Raw genomic sequence first — 19,064 nt, 5'->3', positions numbered from 1 at the left:
TTTCCTTAAGTTTTCCAAAAGAAGTTCTCGCTATTCATGATTATGTACACATTGTTAACATTTAGCTATGGTGATTCAGCTTCCTTGGGTTCTTAGGTCAATGCCACTAATAACAAGGGAAAGAACTGTTGGTGAGCAGAGTTATTTGCTTTACATTTGTTTTGATTGCAAGAGCAGCAGTTGGGGTTTGTTAGAGAGTAACAGCAAGTACCCTGCTGCAGTAAGACTGTGCTCTGCCTCAGCGTAGACGGACAGTACGAACCATCACAGCCCCAAAGGTGACTGCAAATTCCTGCATACAGATAGGATTAAAAAAAAAAAAAACAGAACCCACAATGAATTGCTCACACTTTAAAGGCAGAGCTGCTGCCATACTGATGAAGTCATCGGCTATTCTTGCTTGTATCAGCACCTCCCCATTTTGCATTACTGATTAGATAGGAAAAGTATGTAGCCTTTAGAGAAAGGAGGGACTGTTCGTTTTTTTTCATCTAAAAACATCACCTGTTGGATGTCTAATGTTTCTGATCTGGCCCAGGGATAATTATAGCAGGGACAAAAGCCCCACATTCCACTCTAATTATTTCACCCTTCTTAGCTGGGGTGTGCACATCTCTCTTGCAAGCTTATTGAAGCTTAGCAGAAGGAGTTAGCCAAGACAGCACTATTCATCCTCCAGAGTGTCCTTTTCCCTGGTTTCTATACTACCAATATCAAACCATATGGCCTTCCTGAGTGCTTTGTTTTGTTTGCTGGAAAAAAAACATGGGGGGAAGTGGGTGAGAAGAACCTATTTATTCCACTGATAAAGTATTTTCAGAATTCCACCTATTCCACCTTAGAGTCTTTTGGGCTCCATAAACAGGCTTTTTTGTAGAAGAAATGATTTCCCATCTTTCAGTATCAGATTACTCATTTCTGTGTCTTGTATGTGACAAGGAAAAGAACTTAAGAAGAGCATTCTCCACTGATAGGTATTCCCTGCAAAGAAGTACATTTTTAATGCCAGTATGGAGCTCTTCATACCATTTCTGAAAACTCAGATCCATCTGTAAATCGGTGACATTTCTCAGTTTAATAAAAAAAGGTTCAGCTTTACTTGTAATTTCATGAGTCTAAGTTCCATGTAGCTATTCTACGCTAAAGATTAAAAATTATGTTGTAAGTATTCTAGCAAGGCCAGCAAAACATTAAGTGGACAGCACTGGCCACTAAATGTCATGACAATAAGTTAAGAAGTGACTAAGCAAATGCATACTTAAACTGATGTCCAAATGGGCTCCAGCAAAGAAAGGTAAGGGAACAGGACTAGGAAAAGAAAAATCTGAAGCAGAGAGACTCCAGCCACCTGATTTACACACTTTCCTCACGCTGCCTCCACTGAGACCCCTCAGCGCTGGGCTGCCCCATACCCCCTTTTTTCCTCCCCCACAAAAGATGACGAGGAAAGTACAACAGCCCCTTTGTCCACTTTTGTGTCTCCATTATATACCTTTGCTTTAATGATACCTCTCCACTTTAGCTCAAAAAGGGCAGGCCTGATTTGAGGGAGTTGCTACAATTACAGCTAAAATGAAGCTGCTGCTTTTGGGGAGTACCCAGAACCTGCATCCCAAGTCTTCTAAAAGAAAAGGGAGTGACTTCATTAAATCAGCTGATACAAAATACACACTGCCCAGAAAGAAGATTTAATGAAAAAGTGAATGTTTTTTTTTAAAAAAGCTCCACATTTACAACTGCTTGTAATGGGCATGACAATTTACCAGGTTAATGCTTACGAACACCAGTTACTGGGCACAAGAGAGGGACTGAAAAGAGCAGTTATAAATTCATATGATTTATAAGACAAAGTAACTCCAATTATTAGGAATATTAGCCAGTGAGTCTCCAACTGTTAGCAGCTCATGTCTTTGTTTTTAGCTGTATGAAGAAAAGCAAATTTCACTAAGTCCTTTCCTCCCATTTAATCTATGGCTATAGATGCCATATTTTGTCATGTAAATTGCCTAGTAACACCTCCTCAGCTCCTTGTTTAAAATGCCAGTGCACTAGGAATATAGGGGAGCTTCTGCTGCATGCTTTTATTATGCATGTTTATTCCCATGCATGAAAAGGTAGTAATTCTCTCCTATTTAAAATTACAAGGTGGGTGAGCAAGTAATGCTGCTTATGGATTTACATGCTACTACTACTTTACAAATTCCTGCCTAGAAACAATTACACTGAGCTCAGTTTTCAGAGTCTTTCTCAGTGAAGCATCAACACAGTGCAAGTGCCCACTGATGGGGCGTAGTGCGAGCCAGAAGGTGGCACCAGAAAGCTTCTTCAGTGCTGTGACAGCTTCTAACAGTATCCGAGACATAATGAGCTGCCACCCTGACAAAGAGTTTCTGATCTAGGGAGTAATGCACATGATCTATGAAATCTGCTTGGTATTTGTTCGGGAAGGCAGTGTGGTTTCTATAGGTTGTTGTTTGGTTTTTTTGTTTTTTGGGTTTTTTTTTTTTTTTTTTTTTTTTTTTTGCAAAGAGCATGTAGGAATAGTGCAGACAAGAGTGATGCAAGAAAATTCTGCCTTTTAGGCAAGTTAAGTAAGTTATAGTATGATGAGCAGAAATCTCAGTCTAATTTAGACACAGAGGATGCACTGACTTAGTCTGAATGTGGCAAAGGCTCCTTTTAAATATCCTACCCTGCGAGCCTGCGAGCAATGAAACTGTGATTTAACACCCTGGGCACGGTATACAGAGTTCTCAGTTTGGAGGCACTAGTTGAAACCCATCAGATCCCACAGACAAGAAACTGCTTCCCCAGGAGGGCTGGCCTGGAGAGTCTGGGGGAAGGATGAACCTAACAGCACAGGCAGGGCCTTGCGGGATCCATTTCTCAGACAGCACAACTGCACCGGTTGAAGAGACTTGCAGGATGAAGTCTCCCTCCTAGGAGTAGCCACTTACAAAGCACTACAGAAAGGCTCAACTAAATCCAAGGGGAGGAGGAGGGAAAAGAAAAAAGCCTCCATGTCAAAAGTTGTCAAGACAGCGTTTTATAGCCACATTGCCCTTGGCTGAAATGCTAAAACACTGGCTGACCCCTTCTTGCTCAATCCCCTTTCAGTATGATCCCAGTGTAAGTGTTTCGGTTATACACTTTGCTTTCAACCACAGCACTCTGTGCACTGCAGGGCTCCTCATAGTCCTTCCTTTTCCTCCTGCAAGCTCTCCTCCCTGTTGTCTTGCAAACATCTATGCTATATCATGAGCACTCCTCACTTCCCTATCATTGCTCTCCAGTCTCCTCACTCTTTTCTCCTCTGTTCTGCACTGATGTGGCTCTGCCTGTATTTCCAAGCCCCCCCCCCCCACTATTATTATTATTAATATTTGTGCAAGAGAGGGCTTCAAGATTTAATTACATTCTCTGTTACTCAGGATGGTATCAATAACTGATAGTCCTATGACGCTACTTCCCCCGAGACCTCAAGCACTCCCTGAATTTCTGCAGTTTCTGGGGAGTGGCACTCAGAATTGCTACATGCAGGCACTAAGAACTCCCTTCATATTTTCACGGCAAGCCACTACAAGCTTTCCAACATGCCACAGCCTCGTGAGAGAAAAGACACTTCCCCATCGTCTGCTTATCTTAGTCATGAGTCTTCCCACTTGCTCCTCTGTGCCACCCATAGCTCTCAGGTCCTCCTTGGACATCTGGTTCCCAGCACTTCTCATTCAGTCCCTCTGGCACTTGCTGCGTATTTCTGCCCCATTAGAAATATGGGGCAGAATATAAAAAATTCTGCCCCCATCCTTCTACTCAGTTGGTTCTTGTATTTTCTCATTTGCTGCTGCTTCTCTGCTGTTATATTCCCCTTCATACCTAACCACTGGTTACTTCTCCCCAGCTAATTGCTGTACAGTTGTTTCTCCTGTTAGCTTCCTTACTTGCCTGTTGCAAGTTTCCTACTCACCTTTCACCAGTCTCTCAGCATCTTTTCCACATCTTGCTCTCCACAATGCCAGCAGCCTCAACACTTGATATGGTCTCCACCTCTGCTACTGACTCCTACTCCCCCCTTTTCTCACACCTCTTTATCCCAAGTTTCTCAGAGCCACACATCCCTAATGGCTTCAAAGATTCCAGTAATCTTTTCCTGACACTGGATCTTTTCACTGATAATCTCATCTTTACTCAGTAGGAATGTCTCTACCAAGTCATTTAGTTCCCACCTACTCAAGTTGCCCTCTAATCCACACACGTTCTTCTACCATAAGCTAAACACTCTACAAGTCACCTGTTACTGCTTAACCAAGTCATTTACCTCCTCAGGAATCAGTACTGTTTTTGTAGGTATCTTTCCTATGTTTTTCCTTCGTATCTCTAAACAGTTTCAGGATGAAAGCAGCAAAAGGTCTTACACTTTTTCCATTATTTTCAACACATCAAGGCATTCGAAGGCAAACAATCATTCACTATTTTTAATTAGTTTCCTTTCATCTCTTTTTGAATCTCAGAGGATCAAAAAGGTTAACAATTTAAAAGACTTTCCCCATGTCTACTTAAGACAAATATTTATTGAAGTTTTCACAGAATATAGTATGCTTAAAAGGCTGCCAAACTATGACTCCTTTAGTGTCCAACGATAAAGCAAACACATAGGGATGCCCGTTGGGTCTGTGCCTAATCTGGGGACAAACAGTATAAGCCGAGCATTAACTGTGAACTTGCTTGTGGGCAGGAGGAAGTATGCAACTTGTCGTTTTTCAAGTAACTTTTTAACTTACAACTTCTTTTCAGTATGTGTTTAAAACTTACCTATTTTTAAAATGCAGTCTTTGTTTTTTTCCACCTTAAAACAGGAAAAAATGTACGTTACAATCAGAACACGAAATTCCCTTTTAAACATTGTCCACGTTTGTTTATATATAATGGTTACAATACAGGCACGTAGATTTTGTTCCAATTGTTCACACAAAAATTCAGCTCCAAGCTGTCATTCTAAATGTCTATACTAAGGCCATGTATCATTGAAATAAGATTCATAATGAAAAATAACAATACAATTTTAACAATAGTAAGTATACTTTATTTTTACATTCTTTCTTAGGCACTGACTGTGAATTCTTTTAAATGCTTCCCCCTTCTCTGCTTACACTTACTGATATGTCACAGCCATTGATTGATTGCTGTTTGTGTTTTCCTCTGTTTGTTTTGGACACTTCCAAATGATTGCTACTAATAACCAGTACTAAATTCCTGAAATATCTGCTTGATTCCTTTTACAAGGGAATTTCTTTATGGTCCATCATATGAAAAGCAGTATGTCCTAAAAATACTGTGGAGCAGGAGAAAAATAATCGCCAAATCAACTGTTAGCTCAAACAAAGCATTGTAAAAAGCCATCACACTAAATTCTGCATGCATCATCTACTGCATTTCAGTGAAGGCCAAGTTTCTTAGTCAGCTCTTTGAGGAAGTCTGTCAGCCCTAACTATGATTCTTTTGGAACGCAGTTTTGTGCCTACTGCGTGTGCTCGGTGCTGCACTTTGTACTGCATACAACTCTTCATCTGCAAGAGGTTAGATCAAAAGGATGCAGAATAACAGTTTAACCAAGAGGTGCACAGTGAGAGTCTACAGACCTAGTAAGTTTTTACTCATTCTGTATTGGTCTTTCAGAGAATCAAAGTCAGTCTTAAGAGCAAAAGGACTGTTAATTAAAAAAAAGCCCTAAGGGTTATGAAGTATAACCAGTACTGACAAGACTGACAGTGAGCCAGTAACCACTGGATTTGCTGTCTAATTATTCGTGTGCAGCTTACCTACTTTCTTGTTTGGAGACACAGGAAGGCAGGAACTGAATTGTCAGTTCCATCTGGTGAGGACCAAAGTCTGTGAACAGTGTTTTAAACTTATATTGAGAATTAACTGTATAGAGATGAGTATGTTTAGAAGATGCTGTCTTTAAAAAGAGTGACAGGCTCCACAGCTGTTAATAAAGGTGCTGGTAGCTCTTCAGTTCTAATAAATGCTTTTGGAACCTACAAAGAATTTTGCATCAAGCACTAATGGAGGTCAATAGATGTTGACATCCAATCTGGCAACATATCATAAACATAAAAAGCAACAAAGGTGTTGTTACTCAGCTAAAACCACAGGTAGCTTGAACCTATGATATTATTTCTGTCATATGGATAGGTACAGCCAGCTCTTCATTACCAGGATGACAGAGCATCCTAGATGGCACAACAGCTTAATAACCTGGTGGCTCCTCCATCAGCTATGGCAGTGGCAGCACAGCTACCTCTGCAGCGTATCCTTGAGTACTCAGGAGTCCCGAGACTTGTGGGGCATGAACGCATGCCACACAAAACATCCAAGGCTAGCTCATGCTTTGAAAACTGCACAAGCTCTGTCTCTCATGCGGGACCACGAAGATACCAGAGCAGCTCTGTTTCAAAGCAGTTCATTCCTGGCAGGGTAAGGGTACAGGCCACTACTAAGTGGGTACAGGAACTACTAAGCCAGCCTCTGCATCAGATGCCTGGTATTCCTATTATGGGGAAGCACGGGCCTTCTGTGGGACCATTTGGCTCTGTCAGACTCAACTCTGCTCAAGTATGTCTGGATGATATGTTACCTTAGAAAATTTTTCCCAACATGAGTCACTTTACATTTATCTACACTGAATTCCATCTGCTACTTTATCTCTGCCACTCAATTTGGCAATTTGTTATTGTTCATTTAATCATTTTTTTCTGTAAATTTTTATCTAATACTTCAGTTTTGATGCATCCTCCATAAGGAAATGTTCTGCTTTGAGAACCTCCATAGGTTATTTCAGAGTGAACACAAAAGTAGGGACCGAAATACTGTCTCCTCTAAGTGCTTCTTTGGTATCATGATCATTTCCTTGTCCTACTAATTCCCCATCAGGAGATTTATTTTTATGCCTTTTGCAAACTGGTCCTCAAGCACATTCTTAGTCTGCCTTAGAGTATTCAATTTCCTCTTACTTCTCTGCCAAACACTGCCAAGGTTGTCAGCTGTAGGGCAGAAAAAGCATACAGTACAGGACACAAGAAGCAGCAACAGACAGTCTTATGGAATGAGATTGTGAATTGTGGCATAAAAAGTTCTTATCATGCCTTTGAAGTCATCAGCACGTATACTGAATTGACTCCCATCTCCATGGTCATTCTTATCCAACAACTGCAAACAGGAGGCAGATGACAATCTCTGCATTAATTTCTTATACTATCAGATGAAATATTTGAAGAATCAAGCAAACCGCCTTCTGTAAGGTTTTTTTTTTTTCCTTTCCACACCACACTCTTCCATCAGTCAGGTGAGTGAACTTTGCTATAAGAGACAATAGTTTGAAGAAGCAGTTTAATTATTTTCAGTCAAACAATAGCTGAGTTGAAGAATGGTAAAATACATGCAAAGACAGGACTAGGAGGCATGGAACCTAGGACTGATCTTGAATACTAACACTTCCAAAAAATCCAGCTATGTCATGAACCTCTTGTATTTACACGCAAGCTTTTGAGTAAGGACCTAGCACTTGAAGTAAATGTTTTAAACATCCAATTAAATAATACAGCAGATTGTATAAAATTGGTATCTTAGTAAAAGTCAAATTTGTATGAGCTTCCAGGCAACAGCCAGAACAAAGTAATGTAATTAAACCACTAACTACAGTGACTAGAACATAATTAACTGTTAGAACCTTATAGAGGAAAACCTTGACAGAAGGTGAGTACCGAGACAGTAAGCTGGGGGGTGGGGCGGAATAGAATAATTTAATTAAATTCCGAAGGAAAAGGTCAGGAAATAAAAATCCATGATGATAGACTAAACCGCTCAGATTTAGATAGTATGCATAGCTCAGAAGCAGCACAAAGGGGTATTAAATTGCAAGGGAGAACAGTTTATCCACATTTAGATAAAAACAAGAAAACAACCTAGATCAAGTGACAACAGAATTTGGTAGGTAAGAAGAGATAAACTGGAGATTAAGACGGAATTTGAAGAGCAAACAGTGCAGATGTAAACAAGAATGAAAACTCTCTCTACATACCTAAAAAAGAAAAGGAAGTCAGTTAGAGACAAAATATGCAATCACTTAACTGTCCAGAAATCACACAAAAAGCACCTCTGTGTTATCCTTGACAGCTCCACTCCTTCACTGGGATCTGTTACAAATGAACCTTATGAAGTCACAGGAAAAAGGCCGATCATCAAGACTATGGAGCACCACCAATGTTTTTAAATTCTTCTGATTGCCTCCGACAGACATATTGCTTCTTCTGGTAGAGTTAAAACTGGGAATAACGGAAGAGTGCAAGTAGAAAGACACACATTTGGAAAGTTTATCCTACTATGCTTTTATCTCATTCTAAGAATGTGGTCCAAGGCAGCAGGAATGATTTGAGAGAGGAACATGAGTATTGCTACAGGACAGCAAAGCACTGGCTTAGAAAGCATTAGTAAGAGAAGGTTACCACTTTTATGTGGAGAATTGACATTAGAAATTTCATGGCACGTATGTGAGGATTTTGCAGAAAGATGAGAGTTATGTAAGTAATTTGATGGGAAAGGTTTAAAGAGAAGGCTTTTGACATTTTTTGGCTTAAAAATGAGGCAGGGACATTTCTATCAAAAGGCGTGAATTTAAGCAACAGTATTTATGATAAAATGGTGCAGAAATAAGTAGGTAGATAGGTTAGTATCAAGTGATGAGTGTGAGGATTATTCAGCAGGTGAAATTTGAAGCATCTGAGAGGGTAGCTTTAATGGCACAGTACTGGGGTGATTTCTCTAAATTTTGCAAGAGTGATAAAGCACATAAAACATTTATATATGACATATATAACAGTATGTAACTGAAAAAGTTTGTAATAGAAGAAACGTTTAAAATATTGATTGAAGGACCTTCAAAGGGGATCAGATACAGGAAGTCCTAGATAGGTGGATTTAGGGGAAGAATTTCATGGAAGTTCAGGTAAGACAGAAACAGATGGGGTAAAGTCCAGAATGGAAAGAAGAGTGTGTGTGTAAGAGACAGGCAGGCAAATATAGTAATCTCAACAGAGATTTCGGGGAGAGCTTCCAAAGATGCGGAAGAGGGTGATATAGAGGCAGTGTCTCTGTGGAGAGCACACAGAGATCAGCAAATACAAGAAACGTTCATTGCATTGGGATAACACGCAAACAGACATTGTCTAGGAATGTGGATGTTGTCCTTAGTTTGCTCAGCCAATAATACAATGTTATTGTGTTGACTGTTTTATTTTCCAGCCCGTGAAAATTGCTGCTTCCTAGATTACAGTTCAGATAAACTTGTACACAGAACCTTAATAGGACTGGTTAATTTGGTGGAATCTCTAAAAGAAATGACAGAAATATTAAACTGCTTGCAACCTTTTACAAAGGATCTGGCTTTAAAGTGCCTGATCTCAAAAGGCACTTCGTTTCCTCAAGATTTTAAGAATAATGTTTTTTATTCTCAATTGAAAAATGGAGCATTTGCTTTTTGCCTGGCAAAGGAGATCAAGACCATCCTACCAAATCCTGGTGGCAATTTTACCTCTAGGGGAGAGTCTCATTCCACAGTGATGAGTATATAGAAAACACTACTTTCAGGCTTAAGGTCCTTTGTCATTATGCTAGCTTAAAACATGGCTAATAAAATGAACTGTGTTTCTAGGCCTTAAAAATATCCCTAAGACTTTTTGTAAGAAAAGAGAAAAGTGCTATTTTAAAAATGTTTGCAACCTATTAAGCTATTCTCAGTTGTGGCTGAGGAAAACATGCAGTGTGATACTTAAACTATTTGGGACTTTATCCCTGAAAGCTCTCCAGCACAGAAAACCTTATTGAGATGCAAACATCTGACAGTCAGCATTTTTGTAGTGGGCACTTAAGCCCAACCTCACTCACCACAGCATAACTTCTGTTAATATATAACAGACTGTAAAGAACACAAAGCTTTTTTGGCACTGAAAAAAACCCAACATTTTTTTATAGGTTAAAAAAAAATCTAACAACAATGGCAGATCCAGCTAAAACCCCACAGTAGCATCCCCTATGCATAAAAAGGGTGGGTAGAAGAGATGCCAAACAGGGCAAACACATCCAAGCCTTGCTAGCTGCTAATGGTTGCCACAGACAAAGGGGCTGAAGCAGCAACTGGGAAGACCCAAGGTAATGGAAAATTGAGGTTATTTTAAGAACTAAAATGTATTGCTCTATTTCTCCATATATACAACATAAATAATAACTTCCTGATCTGACTCTTTTTACAAATTTTTGGCCAGATGTGCTGCTCAGGGGGTATAAGAGTGAGTGAGGGCAAAAATACTGATACTGTCACAGTTATGTTGATTCTCTCAAGAGAACCTCATTGTATTAAAGGCAGTATTTGACAGAATGGGACAAGTACCTTGCAGACAAGCTTTCATCTGAATTTTTCTAAATTATGTTTCAAAAAATATAACTGAATAGCTTTCTAACTACTTAAAAACTCTACAGATAAGAATGCAGGGGCTTTGGGGATGAGATCTTAAAATTCTTGTTAAGTCAACTTTTTTTAAACACTTGATGTTCAAGTAGAAATTTGACCAACTTTACTAACTTTATAATGTTGAATATTAAGGTGTATTAGTTAGTACAAAATTACATTACAGAATGCTTTCAGTATTTACTTCCTGGTTTATTTTGGTATTTTATCTTAGCTTGAAAAAAAAGAGGCTTCTTCTGCACTGAGGATCCTGGTATCTGAACTTCCTTATAAATATAAACACCCCTGCAGAACTAACCCCTTCACCAAAAAACCCTCAAGCCCAAACTAAAGTAGAAATCAGATATGAACTAAGTGAAATGAATTATCACTAGAAGGCTGGTATGGTGAGAGAGTGCCAATTACTGTAGAAAAAGAACAGGGTAGAGAGGCACATAAACTCAAAGTAGTAAGCGGTGTGCATGAGGTAAGTCTGTTATATTGCAGGGTACAAAGAGGTTAGAGTCAGGCATTGGGGACTCCATTCTGTTAGATGTACAATGTAAAAAGAAATCAAAAACTTCTAGAGAGTTTATTATCTAAACTGCTTGGGAATTCTATTAACTCAATGGACAAATTCAGAACTGAATCTGCATGAGAGAAGTGGGGAATAACTGTGAGAATATGCTCCCAGCTACATAACACAGGTTTTCTGGATTTCCTGTACCTCTGACATAAACTTATATCTTGCTCCAGCACACCTCCCTGAACCTACTGGAAAAGCAGCACCTACAGTCCTTCATTACCCTTAGCATATCCCTTGTAAATCAGGACTAAGCAAATGCTATTGAAAATTTACAAAAATACCACAATCAGTTTTCAGGGTTCTATGTTATGACATAGTGAGTTCAGAAAAAAAACAAGGCAGGTTTTCCTGCAAAAAAATGCCACACGGGTTTTGCCATTTGATCATTTATACAAATCAAATGAAAACTATATACTTGCATTGCATTCGCTGTATGTGCGTTTTCCCTAATACCTAAAAAAGTTTTCTGAGGTGAAGACTATTACTTACAAATGAGACATCTTTTAAGCTTTTGCGCAGTGACAGAAGGGAATGCCCTTGCACCTTTGTTTCTGGTAAGATCAGGATAACACAGATTCTGCCTCAACCTCGTGTCTGCAGAAACCAGTGAGGTCTACTAATAACTTCAGTCTGCCCACCAGAGCTGCAGACAAGAGGAAGTTGTTATGCTGTGGGAGTGATTAACTCGGGAGTCTTCCTACTGTGTACCAACGCCGCCAAACAACAAAACGAGTAGCGATCGCTGCGTTTTCGGTCACAACCTGCACCGAGCCCTCTCCGAATCACGCGCTTTGGAGACTCACGAACGCTCAGTTAACGCGGCACGGCTCCTGTAGTATTTCTCCCCAAACACAGAGCGTTCCTAGTGACAACCGAAGTAAAAAATTCACAAAGTCAGGCTTTTGGCGTGTTATTAGCGACAGCGTGAGGCAGCCGCGCACGGTCCGACTCCCGCGCCCACCCCACCCCCCCCGGTCCTGCACGCCAACAGCGCGGCCGGAGCCGCGGCAGCCGCACCTTCCCGGCAGCTCCTCACGCCAGGGCCCGCCGGGACAAAACCGCGTTGGGGCAGCCGGGGAGGGGGGGATCCCCCTCACCGGAGGCTTTAGGGAAACGCCGCTGCATGGGAGCGTGGCCTAAGGCGGCGCGGGACCCCGCGCGGCCGTTGTTGGCCGTTGGCGGTTGGCCGTTGGCGGCGCCCCCAGCCCTCGCCCGCTCCCGCGCCGCTGCCCCGCGCGCCTCGCCCTCCGCCCGGGCTCTCCGCGGGGCAGGTGGCTGCACGGCGCTGCGGCCCCGCGGCGGGCGGCAGCCGGCGCGGCGCGGCCAGGTCGCAGCGCGCACCGGGCCGAGTCGGGCCGGGCGGGGCCTCCCTGCCCGCCCTGGGCGCGCGCCCCATTGTTAAGGGCCATCTCGGGAGTTTCCGCCCTCGCTTCGGCTCTGTCCGCGCCGCGATGGGGAAAGGGGAGGGCGGGCGCTCGGGAAGCCTCGGGGCCGCGCCGCTCCTTCCGGGACGGCGGGAGGCGGTGCCGCTCACCTGGTGCCGCGGCCCCGCCGCGCGGGAGGTGAGCGCCGGGCGCCCTCCGCGCCCACCCGCGGGGGCGCAGCCCCCCCCCCCCCCCCCGGGCAGGCAGAGGCGGCCGCGATGGGGTGGGGGGAACCGGCACGCGCGCTGGGTCGGAGCCGCGGGAGCGCTGCGCCTGAGGGAGGGAGGGCGGGCGCTGGCGGCGCCTCGTCCTCCGGGGTGGGGGGGCCGGGCCGCGGGGGCTCGCGGGGAGGCAGGACGAGGACGGGCCGCGGCGTGGATGTTTCACGGCTCCGCTTTTGTTTCTCTCCAGGGTGTTTGTGTTTCTCCGAGCCCGTCTCCCCGCCCCCGTCCCTCCCGCCCGCCCCGCCGGGACCTCGCCTCCGCGGGCAGCGGCAGAGCCGCCTCGGGGCGGGCGGCGGTGGCATAGGTGCTGCTGGGCGCCCTCGCCGCCTACCCCGCCGGGAACATGGCGACGGGGGGCTACCGCAGCGCCGCGGGCAGCACCACGGACTTTCTGGAGGAGTGGAAAGCCAAGCGGGAGAAGATGCGGGCCAAGCAGGCGCCGCTGGTCCCGGCGGCAGCGGCCGGGGGCGAGGCCAAGCCGCTCGGGGGCACGTCCTCCGCCGAGCTCAACAACAACCTGCACCCGGGCGGCCCGGCCGCCCCGCCCGAGCGGCCGGCGCCCCCCGCCGGCGGGGCCGTCCACTGTGTCAGCCTCGCCAGCGCCGCCCTGAGCCGCGCCGCCCCCGCCAAGGAGCCGCTGCCGGCCCTGGCCGGGGGCCGGGGGGCAGAGCCCGCCGCCAAGCCCCCCGCCGCCGCCGCCGCCGCGGGCTCCCCGGAGGGCGAGGAGAAGCTGGCCGCCAAGGGCAAGAGCGCCGGCCCCAGCGCCAGGAAGGGGAAAGGGCAGATCGAGAAGAGGAAGCTGCGGGAGAAGCGGAGGTCCACAGGTGTGGTGAACATCCCGGCCGCCGAGGTGAGCCCGCGGGGGGACCGCCGCGCGCGCCCGCCCGCCCGCCCGCCGCCGCCACGGCCGCACCTGAGCCCCGGGCGCGGCGGCAGGCGCCTCCCGGCGGGCTGCGCCGCGCCGCGCCCGGCCCCAGCCCCAGCCCCAGCATCGCCCCTGCGGGGCCGGGGACACGCGTGGGGGGGGGAAAGGAGGGGCAGGCCCCGAGCCGGGCTCTGGCTGCCGGCGGTGCTGCTGCCGCCCTCCTAACGCGCCTGCCCTCGACGTGGGGCTGGTGGTGTGCCTGGGCGAAAGCTGCAGCCGTGGGGTTTCATTCCTGCAGCACGCAGAAAAGCACAGAGGCCTCGGCACAGACGCTGAGGTGTGTTCCGCGTCGCTGTAGCGGGCATCCAAACAGCTGAGCACTGTGTGTGTGTGTGTGTGTGTGTATATATACATGTTTTGTATATAACTGTCTTGTTATGTGTGTGTGTATATATACACACACACACACACACACACACACACACACGTATCTATACACATGCCCTCCAACTGAGAGTGATTTTGAGGGGGGAGGATATCCTCATGTCAGTGGAGAGTGACTTTTGGAAGACGCAGCTGAGAGATACGTGCTTGTTAAAATAAGATCAAAACAATAGTAGTGAAAGAAAACTGATTTATCAGCTCTGGGGAGATGTTCAGGTGTAAATATTATTCGGCTTGGAACCCGAAAGAATTTCCTGCACTGGAAAAAATGTAGTGGTTTAAAGAGCATTTTTTTGAAGGCAGAGGAAGATATTTTTATCAGCCAGCACCACTGTCCTCTGTGGTTTGCTACTAGTATAAAAATCTGGCATTGATTTATAATACTCCTAGAGGAATTCAGAAGAATGATAACCAAGTTTTTAACTTTTTGCAGTTAATAGGAAAGGCCAGAGGAAACTTTAAGCAAAGCTGTGTTTTAGTCTACAATTTTGCATTAATACTGGTGACCAACATCCTTGTAGAAAAACCTTGTATTATCACCTCTTTTGATTAACACTAGTGATTATTAAAATCACAATAAAAACAAGGTATTTTTTCCTAAAGCAGCAGCTGGTGAGAACCTGTTCTCCCTACCTGAAGTCACTAATCCTTTCTTTGGGACATCATAAGCACTTTCACCACAGTCACTTGTATGTGAGAAGGTATCGGGAGGGGAGGAATGAATGAGTTCTAGGGACGGAGGAAATCTTTAAAATTGTGTTCTTAAGGACAGGTCCTGCACTTTTTAACTGAAGTGATGGTTTTCCTTACTTGCGTAGTCTTTGAGGTGAAGTGTTCTGACATGGGTCTTGAGTACTGCTGCTTTGGAAAGTGATGAATACAAGCGAGGCTTTTTTAATCGTCAGGTTTTAGTGTGTGCAGACTTCTGTAGTCCATGGTTTGTTTGTTTAATACAGAACCACCTAAATAACTCCTCCCTCTTATGCTCCTTTATGAACTTTAGAAATGCCATGTCTTCATTTCCCCAAGTCATGGTCCAGTTAATACTGCTTTTGCATGTTACAGCAGTTCAGCACTTAATTTTAGGGTCTCTTCTGTGCCCCCCATCCCCAGTCCCTCTTTCTGAAACTAGTGTCTTTTGATAGTTCCTTTTTTCCTCTCTCCCCCCCGCTTTTAAATTATTATTTTATTTATTTATTTATTTTAGAAGAACTTTGCTCAAAATATGCTTTCCTTTCCAGGAAAGCACAGTCTTTGCTCAGGAACCTTGTGGACTTGCTACTGTAACTTCTGCTGCACTGTTAAGAGTTGAGTGGGTGGGTGTGTATGTCTGTCTGTTTGTGTGTATTAACCTTAACATATTTGGGCATTGAGAAGCAACTCCTTCTCTATTTTCATATATTTTTAGGCCTTGATGATTTGGGGGTTTGTCACAATGTGTTAGCACTTCTTGGAAGCTTTTTATATTTTTACACTAGTTATTTCTGTAACTAGCAATTGATCATTCCATCGGATATTCAGGGTCAGATATTAATAAATGGTGATGTCTGTTGTACCAGGTATTATAGGAAAATTCGTTAGTAATGAGTGTTACATTTTGACTGACATATTTATGCAAAACTACCTTTTTTGGAATATTTCAAATTTCTTAAATATTTTTAATCATTACTGCATACATTTTTAAGATACTTAGCTTGAGAACACTAGATCTTTCCTGATGGTGGACAGCTTCAAAAACTGTGTGTTCATTTTCAGATGTGAGTAACCATTAATGAATATTCCACAGAATATTTACTTATCCTCTCTTTCATATATCTATTTACTTGTGAGAAAATGTTTTAAAGCACTGATTCAAACATACTCAGTTCAAGTTCTCCTGACTTTGTGTGACCATAAAACTGAATTTGGACCAAAGAAGGCTGCTGTGTAGGTGATGACTCATTACAAGAATGAAGTTTAAAATCTACAAAACGCCAATTTATTGTTCTTTCTCCTTTAGATGTGAAGCTTAGCTTTAGTGTGCCATACATAGTGACTTGATATACTACATACTAAATTAATCACTTAGCACTGCTAACTCTGTTGGTATGCTTTAATATTACTTTTCCCTGGATACTCTTTTAGAGCTTTGTTGGGCATTTTGTTGTCTTAGCTATGTTTAAAAAAAAAATAAATCATTTCATGCTATGCTTCTCCTCTTTTATGATTGGCAGGGCATTGTGGTGGAGAATGATGATAAAGAGGAGATGCTGATGCCCTGAAATGAAGGCAGATAACTGCCTGTAAAATTTGGAAGATACTTAAACCTAGAAGCTTCTTGGCCCACAAGAGAATCTAGAAACAGTTTCTGCTTCCAGTAAATCTAATTTCAGTTGTAATGCAGTGAGAGAATTTAATATTATGATGGGGGGTGGAATAGGGAAAGTGAAAGTTTGTGTTGTCTCAGCTATCTTAAAATAGGCATGAAAAATGTTAGCAGATCATTATTCATTAATGACTAATTTCCTTCTGTTCAATAGGAAAGTAATAGAGCTAGCTGTGATTTAAAGTTAAGTGCATTTTGTGTCCAAGTCAGTAGAAGACTGAAACCGTAGGGGAAGCTGTGAAAACAAATGGTGACAGGTTGGGAGTAGTGGTGACACTTTGTATTTAGAGGCCATTGTGATAGAATTAAAAGCTGTTTTTTATCTTCACAGTGCTTATCTAAGTACTGATGGCTTTTGAAAATGACTTCTGAAATACTTGCAGCTTTTTCCATTTTTACTGATTATAAAGTAGTTTCTTGATAGCTTGTTGAATCTTTGTAATTTGATTTTGCTCTGAATACTATCAAGTACTGAGGGCTTTGGGTTTTGTTGCCTCCTAATAGATCTTAAGGTTGTGTTAAAGTAATTTAATTGTGTCTCATATGCATTACTTCTTAAACTTGCTTTTTTAAATATTAAGCTTTATAACCTCCCCACACACAATTTACTGACTCTGCTCTTAACAAAACATGTTTCTCAACTTGATGGTGAAAGGATTTTTACCAGTCAAGCTTCCTAGCAGGATTTTGAAGTGGTTCTTTGCTTATTAGCATTTTATCCGTAAATGTAGACTTTAAAGCATGTGAGGTATAACTTATTTTTAGTTATGTTAGAGGTGTTTTTCAGTTTGTAGGTATTCACTTCATGTAGGTGTTAAGTTTACTGTAGTATTTTTCTGATTCACAGCTGTGCTAACATCTATCCAAGAAATGCATAGGTTTCCCATTATACTATATTGGCAGTGTTTTGTAAGGATTCACATATGCTATTAGACTCATGTCTTGTATTGTTATAGTAGTCCTGTGCCAAGCAAAACAAGTTGCACTGGTGAAAGTGCAGCTTTACTTTTTTAACTGTTTACACTGGAGGCTTTTGCTGGCATAGCTGTCTTGGTGATTTTTTTCCCCTGAACCCTGACCAGCAGAATTACAACTATTTCTGTGGTTACCTTTTTTAAAAAGGTATATATATAATCAAAATTTTAGTCAATCTAGAAAGGAGAGTTAGATAACTGATTTTGATTAATGCACTTATGGACAAAGTTTACATTTTTGTCTAACAGCTGGAAGTTGTCTAAATTCAGATTCTGTTAGTAACAGGGTGATGAATGATTTAAAAAGGTGTAAAGAACTTAGATCTGTGTATGTTGCACATGAGGCTGCCATAATCGAGACATAAGTCTCCTGACCCATTTACGGGAAATACCGAAGAAACTAATCAAGTAGAAGTGTTTCAAATGTTGAATTTGCTAGGACGTTCAGCCAATTTGTGTTCATCTATTGTCATCTTATTAATACCTGTAAGGATATGACTTCTTGAAACCAAGCTTTTGGCTTTCTGCCAGGAGTTTGACTGCTAGTTTAGAAGGGAACGCGTATGTGGTGCCTCGTAGTTGTCAAACTGAGTGACAGAATCGTAAGTAAGCAGAGAGAGATGTGCTCTTTATGTGGGGAAAGAAAGAATTCCTGCTAGCAGCGTAGTCCAGCGTGCTGACTTGAGTAGATCGACAGGAGGCTGCTGAGTTCCAGTTGGAAAAACTTGAGGAAACTTTAAATGCCAAATGTGTCAAGCATAGCAATTACTGGGTAAGTTGGAAAGCAACTGAAATCCTCCTCTGAATGGCTGACAATGAGAGAGAGGAGTGGAATCCTATACCAGCGACTGGATTCTTTTGACCAGAAGTTTACCCTAAGGCATATCTTTCTTTGCCCATTCCCTATCTAAGGATTAAGTTAAATGAAAGAGCAACTCTAGTTGTATCTCTGCCTTAATGAGAAAGTATCTTTGCATTGTCTAACTTCTATGTATATTTCTCTTGTGAAGCAACTTTCTTTTTGCGTATGTTAGAAGAAAAATGTCTTGGTAAACACTTGTTCAGAAAATACTGGGGGGGGGAGGGGGGAAATTGTGCCTGATCGAAGATACGTTTCCCATCCATATAGAGGCATTAGTGTTATGACAAAAGTCTGAAATACATTTATTTGACCTGGATGACCCTTCATGTTACATTAGGCCATCCTGCTGCTTGCTTCGCCTTGTGAACAAATTCATTTTATTCCTGTTCCATTTAAGGTCCTTCCTTCAGACATGGCAGGGAAAAAGAAGCTGTTTTTCCTGGGAAGGGCAAATACTCTGATTTTGATATGTTGAGGTTATCTTCTTTCAGTCTGTTTCTCTGTTGATGCACTTGTGAATTCTGTTCAGCCTAGTCCCTGGGCAGTATCTGTTCAAAGGGCACATTCTTTTTTTTCATCTTTTTCAGCATATGACAAGCTTAGATCCCAGTTCTTCTTTTGCACATGTGCAAAGGTATACTCTAATATCCTGATGCTTTTCTAGGTAAGTTGTTTGGTCAAATAGGTTGCATAATAAACATAAAAACATGGAAAATTTTCATTTCCAGAAGCCTCGTAGCAGCTTCCAAATCACTGTCTGCACACCTTCCAAGTTCGTGGTCTCCATTCACTGGAACAGTGCTGTTTTGGAATACGGCA

The 19,064-nt window shown here is 43.0% G+C and overlaps 1 protein-coding gene across 1 annotated transcript in view; it reads left to right on the top strand.

The window, feature by feature from the left end:
• Positions 1–12,491: 12,491 nt before the first annotated feature.
• The window catches only part of PAWR (pro-apoptotic WT1 regulator), an 84,710-nt gene continuing 78,137 nt past the window's right edge, over positions 12,492–19,064 (top strand). Inside the window, exons 1-2 of the mRNA XM_064509485.1 lie at positions 12,492–12,649; positions 12,923–13,585. Coding sequence (XP_064365555.1) covers positions 13,079–13,585 — 507 coding nt within the window. The 5' untranslated portion in view covers positions 12,492–12,649; positions 12,923–13,078. The remainder of the gene's footprint in view (positions 12,650–12,922; positions 13,586–19,064) is intronic.

Source organism: Dromaius novaehollandiae, chromosome 1 (genome assembly GCF_036370855.1).
Source record: "Dromaius novaehollandiae isolate bDroNov1 chromosome 1, bDroNov1.hap1, whole genome shotgun sequence".
In the NCBI taxonomy this organism is placed as follows: domain Eukaryota; kingdom Metazoa; phylum Chordata; class Aves; order Casuariiformes; family Dromaiidae; genus Dromaius; species Dromaius novaehollandiae.
Note: the sequence above shows the minus strand (reverse complement) of the source record. Positions and strands in the feature narration are given on the sequence as shown.